Here is a 5,890-nt window from a genome sequence, read left to right on the forward strand (position 1 = left end):
TCGTTGACGAAGACAGCTCTTTATAAACAATGTGTGTGCGTGTGATCGTGTTTTCTCACGGTCGTGGGAACTTGTGTGACGTCTGCTTGTGTTTTCAACACGAACTGAATCTTCCAGTTGGGTCATTAACACGGTCGCATGCTTAGCGGTCTGAGTCGAAAACCGAGTGAAAACTTGAAAGCAACATTGTGTGGTCAACATGCTGTTTTCACTGTGCAATCTGGTCAAACCTCTTGTACACTTACATGGTGCATGCTGGGTCATTTTGATGTTATGTAATATCATTACCTGGGAATTACATCCTGTGACACATGCTAATAAATGTAGATACATAGCAACATATTCCTGTTCTTTATGATACAGTTCTATACTTCCTTTCCATCCTATCATCTGTGAAGGCATATATATATTATTAATATATTATGATATATTATTATTTAAACTACACTTTTCCCACACTCCCGCCATCCTGGTTTTCTGTGTCCAGCCCTGATCATCGTTCACCACTCCTGTTTCATCACACTGCAGTTCTTCACCTGTTTCATCACACTGTAGTTCCTCCACCTGTTTCATCACACTGTAGTTCCTCCACCTGTTTCATCACACTGCAGTTCCTCCACCTGTTTCATCACACTGTAGTTCCTCCACCTGTTTCATCACACTGTAGTTCCTCCACCTGTTTCATCACACTGTGTTCTCCACCTGTTTCATCACACTGTAGTTCCTCCACCTGTTTCATCACACTGTAGTTCCTCTACCTGTTTCATCACACTGCAGTTCCTTCACCTGTTTCATCACACTGTAGTTCCTCCACCTGTTTCATCACACTGTAGTTCCTCCACCTGTTTCATCACACTGTAGTTCTCCACCTGTTTCATCACACTGTAGTTCCTCCCCTGTTATCACACTGTAGTTCCTCCATCTGTTTCATCACACTGTAGTTCTCCACCTGTTTCATCACACTGTAGTTCCTCCACCTGTTTCATCACACTGCAGTTCCTCCCACCTGTTTCATCACACTGTAGTTCCTCCACCTGTTCATCACACTGTAGTTCCTCCATCTGTTTCATCACACTGTAGTTCCTCGACCTGTTTCATCACACTGTTAGTTCCTCGACTGTTTCATCACACTGTAGTTCCTCACCTGTTTCATCACACTGTAGTTCCTCACCTGTTTCATCAACTGTAGTTCCCACCTGTTTCATCACACTGTAGTTCCTCCACTGTTTCATCACACTGTAGTTCCTCCACCTGTTTCATCCACCTGTAGTTCCTCCATCTGTTTCATCAATCTGTAGTTCCCACCTTCATCACACTGTAGTTCCTCCACCTGTTTCATCACACTGTAGTTCCTCGACCTGTTTCATCACACTGTAGTTCTCGACCTGTTTCATCACACTGTAGTTCCTCCACCTGTTTCATCACACTGTAGTTCCTCCATCTGTTTCATCACACTGTAGTTCTCCATCTGTTTCATCACACTGTAGTTCCTCCACCTGTTTAATCACACTGTATTCCTCCACCTGTTTCATCACACTGTAGTTCCTCCACCTGTTTCATCACACTGTAGTTCCTCCACCTGTTTCATCACACTGTAGTTCCTCCATCTGTTTCATCACACTGTAGTTCTCCATCTGTTCATCCACTGTAGTTCCTCCATCTGTTTCATCACACTGTAGTTCTCGACCTGTTTCATCACACTGTAGTTCCTCGACCTGTTTCATCACACTGTAGTTCCTCCACCTGTTTCATCACACTGTAGTTCCTCGACCTGTTTCATCACACTGTATTTCCTCCACCTGTTTCATCACACTGTAGTTCCTGCACCTGTTTCATCCACTGTAGTTCCTCCACATGGTGTTTCACCTCCTGGTAGACCTATACTGTGGTCATTGTTTGTTTTCCTGTTTTAGTCAAACTTACTTTTGTTCATACTTCTTTTCCTCTTTTTTTAAAAATCATATAATTTAAAAAACTTTGAATATAGAAATATAGGAAGCCTATTTTGTCTCCCCCTCTCTTGCTAACATCTACTTCCTCCTTTCCTGAAGGACCTCCCTCGTTCCCCGGTGGCTCCACCCCTGGAGTCGTGTTTCCTGCGTCCGGCGAGGCCAGCCAACCGCCGCCCCCCTCCCGCTGGGCAGTCCGTTTCTCCCTCCTCCTCCCCGAGGCTGGCACGATGTCACAGTGCGGAGGTTCACCTTCCCCATGTTGACTGGGACCAGTAAGACTGAAGCCACCTGTATGCTGGAGCTGGACGAGACGGACCAGGAACAGGAACAGGAACAGGACCAGGACTGGAACCATCCTCTTCTGCATGATAGAATCGTTGCCCATTACCCTGTCCTCCTTTACTCCCTTAACTTGCTCAACTCTCTTCCTCCTCTCCTCCTCTCCCCTCCTCCTCTCCTCCTTCCATCTGCTCCTCCCTACTCCTCTCCTCCTCACCTTCTCCTCTCCTAATCTCTACCCTCCCCTCCTCCTCCCATCTGCTCCGCCCTACTCCTCTCCCCGTCACCTCCTCCTCTCCTAATCTCCTCCTCTCCTCCTCCTCTCCTCCTCCCTGAGCCTGTCCAGACTGGGTACCTCAGACCCCCCCCCCCCCCCCTCTTTCGTAGGAAGGAGGTGTAAATGGGGGGCTGAGACCCTGTAGCACCAGCTGACCAACCAGGAAGAAAAATAACTGGAACTTAGAACTCTAGAATGAAAATGACCTGGAATGTACTGTAACAACAACAACCATGACATCATCAAAAACATTGTCATCAGAGGTGCCTGTACTTGATTTACTTGTAGTTCCAGCTGATATATGTGTAATATGTATACAATACATATATATATATATATATTTTAGTCTTATAATGGAAACCGTTTTGAGTTATTGAAAGAAAACGTTAAAACCGTTATTATAATACTTGTACCGAACATGAAGGTTTTTACAAAATGTTCTGTCTGTTTACGTTTTTGTTTATTTTGCAATTACATATAATTTGTTATATTCTGTGTTTGTGTAAATACTCGGGTAAAACTATTTTCTTATTAAGTTGACCATACTTGATGTTACTTGAAAGTTCCTTTCGAAGCTTGAAGTCAGACCAGTCAGTTGTACTGGTAGAAAGGAAACAAAGGAAACCAACACTACCGTTTCATGATGTCATTTACGATGCTAAACGTACGTTTTTATGTCTATATGTTGAAGGGAACGTTCAACTCTGTAAACGTGTAGAAGGAGACAGGGAAAATAGCAACTGAATAACTGTTCTGCATATGTGGGGAGGCAGTTGTTGAATGGCCTCCTACTCCCACATTAAAAAAAAAAATTTTGGGGGGGTTGTTTGGTTGATTTTATAATTTTTTTAAAGAGCAATGTCGGGTTATTGGTGCTGGGTTATTGATGTTGGGTTATTGAGATATGACCCAGCGGGTCAGATCCGAAGACTGGAGGCGTAGTTTAGTACGGCCTGGCATTCGGATAGTTATTTTCAGCCACCCGTGAGAGTAAATGTCATTACTGTTCATCTGTTCTGTTGTTATCACATGTAAAAGTTGAACATGAGCTTCAATGAGGTTTACAGAAATGTACAAGTTCCCTAAAAGCCTATGCAAATCCAATTGCTAGAATAGATACCACCTTATTATAATATGTCATAAATAATCTTTATTTTCTAGTAGAATGTGTAAAATACAAAATAAAAGGAACAATTTAATTTGCAGTATGTAAACTTAAAGACATGCTCCGTGCTGGATGTGTCAATGTGTGGTTCATACATGCATATTCCAGGAGCAGACTTACTGTCTTACCTCAATTAGCCACCAAATCCCTAGTTTGAAAGTGACTGTTTTTTKGGGGGAAGCTCTGCTGCGCCATTTTCCCAAAATGTTCCCCCCACGCGGGCCAGACCCCTAGCAATTTGAGTACTAGCTAATGATCTTCAGAGYCTAGCTAGCAAGAATGCACACACAGCAAAGGAAGAGAGAGGGCAGTGTCATTGTGCACATATGTGAGGTAGTACGCAATTTTCGGGGACCACTTTTGGCTCGTGAGCGCTACTTTCAGAACTACTGGACAAATGTACTGGAGAATCTCTTTAACACCATACACCGGACTGACATTTACTATCACGGGTGGCCAATAAGATCTAACTTAAAGCCAAGCCCCTAATAAGCCACGCTTCCTGAAAATAACCGAAGGATAACATTCAAAAAGACCTTGCAGCTAGGTCATCCCAGCATACCCAACTGATGATTAAATTAACCCAAATTTTGGGTAATCCCAAAGCCCCGAGATGTTGTGTTTATTCATGCCACCCATATGGCTGGGTCAAAATAACCCGGCGTGTGTTCTGTCCAATATTTACCCAGCACTGGGTTACCAAAGAACCCAAATTTAGTTATTTTTAACACAGCATTTTCTTTTTTAGAGTCGGCTATGGTCAAAGGTAGTGCACTATGTAGAGAATAGGGGACCATTTGGAATTCAAATCCTATTTGCATGCTTTTGGAAAATACATTTTAGTGCATGTACATACAAGCTGCTGCTACTGCTGTCATTGTGCTAGATCACCCAGCTTAGAAATAAAAACTAAACTAAGGCTAGGTTTTAATTATTTACCTTTATTTAATCAGGGAGTCACCGTTGAGACCAGTATCTCTTTTACGAGGGAGCCCCAGGGAGTCACCGTTGAGACCAGTATCTCTTTTACGAGGGAGCCCCAGGGAGTCACCGTTGAGACCAGTATCTCTTTTACGAGGGAGCCCCCAGGGAGTCACCGTTGAGACCAGTATCTCTTTTACGAGGAGCCCGGGGAGTCACCGTTGAGACCAGTATCTCTTTTACGAGGGAGCCCCAGGGAGTCACCGTTGAGACCAGTATCTCTTTTACGAGGGAGCCCCAGGGAGTCACCGTTGAGACCAGTATCTCTTTTACGAGGGAGCGCCCAGGAGTCACCGTTGAGACCAGTATCTCTTTTACGAGGGAGCCCCAGTTGAGTCACCGTTGAGACCAGTATCTCTTTTACGAGGGAGCCCTATATATACAATAAAAATATGTATCAAAATACAATATAAAACTAATAAAACACAATATAAACACAAAACTAAAACAAACACATGGTTCATTATAGAAATCCTTTGTCCGCTACCTGAACTGCCCAAGGGACACTAACGCATCTATTCTTCATTTATGTTGGAGATTAGTCCAAACACGTGGAGCCAGACAACTAAAGGCTGACGTATCTAACTCTGTAGCCACCCAATGGGGTCTCTAGAGTTAACTCTGTAGCCACCCAATGGGGTCTCTAGAGTTAACTCTGTAGGCACCCAATGGGGTCTCTAGAGTTAACTCTGTAGGCACCAATGGGGTCTCTAGAGTTAACTCTGTAGGCACCCAATGGGGTCTCTAGAGTTAACTCTGTAGGTACCCAATGGGTCTCAGAGTTAACTCTGTAGCCACCCAATGGGGTCTCTAGAGTTAACTCTGTAGGTACCCAATGGGGTCTCTAGAGTTAACTCTGTAGCCACCCAATGGGGTCTCTAGAGTTAACTCTGTAGGTACCCAATGGGGTCTCTAGAGTTACTCTGTAGCCACCCAATGGGGTCTCTAGAGTTAACTCTGTAGGCACCCAATGGGTCTCTAGAGTTAACTCTGTAGCCACCCAATGGGTCTCTAGAGTTAACTCTGTAGCCACCCAATGGGGTCTCTAGAGTTAACTCTGTAGCCACCCAAATGGGGTCTCTAGAGTTAACTCTGTAGGCACCCAATGGGGTCTCTAGAGTTAACTCTGTAGGCACCCAATGGGGTCTCTAGAGTTAACTCTGTAGCCACCCAATGGGCTCTCCAGAGTTAACTCTGTAGGTACCCAATGGGGTCTCAGAGTTAACTCTGTAGCCA

The 5,890-nt window shown here is 44.3% G+C and overlaps 1 protein-coding gene across 1 annotated transcript in view; it reads left to right on the plus strand.

Moving 5' to 3' along the window:
• Window positions 1-5,378, plus strand: part of LOC112074115 (microtubule cross-linking factor 1-like) — a 30,649-nt gene extending 25,271 nt beyond the window's left edge. Inside the window, exon 4 of the mRNA XM_070440392.1 lies at window positions 2,052-5,378. Coding sequence (XP_070296493.1) covers window positions 2,052-2,228 — 177 coding nt within the window. The 3' untranslated portion in view covers window positions 2,229-5,378. The remainder of the gene's footprint in view (window positions 1-2,051) is intronic.
• The last annotated feature ends 512 nt before the right edge of the window (window positions 5,379-5,890 follow it).

The sequence above is a fragment of the Salvelinus sp. IW2-2015 genome, unplaced genomic scaffold (genome assembly GCF_002910315.2).
Source record: "Salvelinus sp. IW2-2015 unplaced genomic scaffold, ASM291031v2 Un_scaffold2502, whole genome shotgun sequence".
Classification (NCBI taxonomy): domain Eukaryota; kingdom Metazoa; phylum Chordata; class Actinopteri; order Salmoniformes; family Salmonidae; genus Salvelinus; species Salvelinus sp. IW2-2015.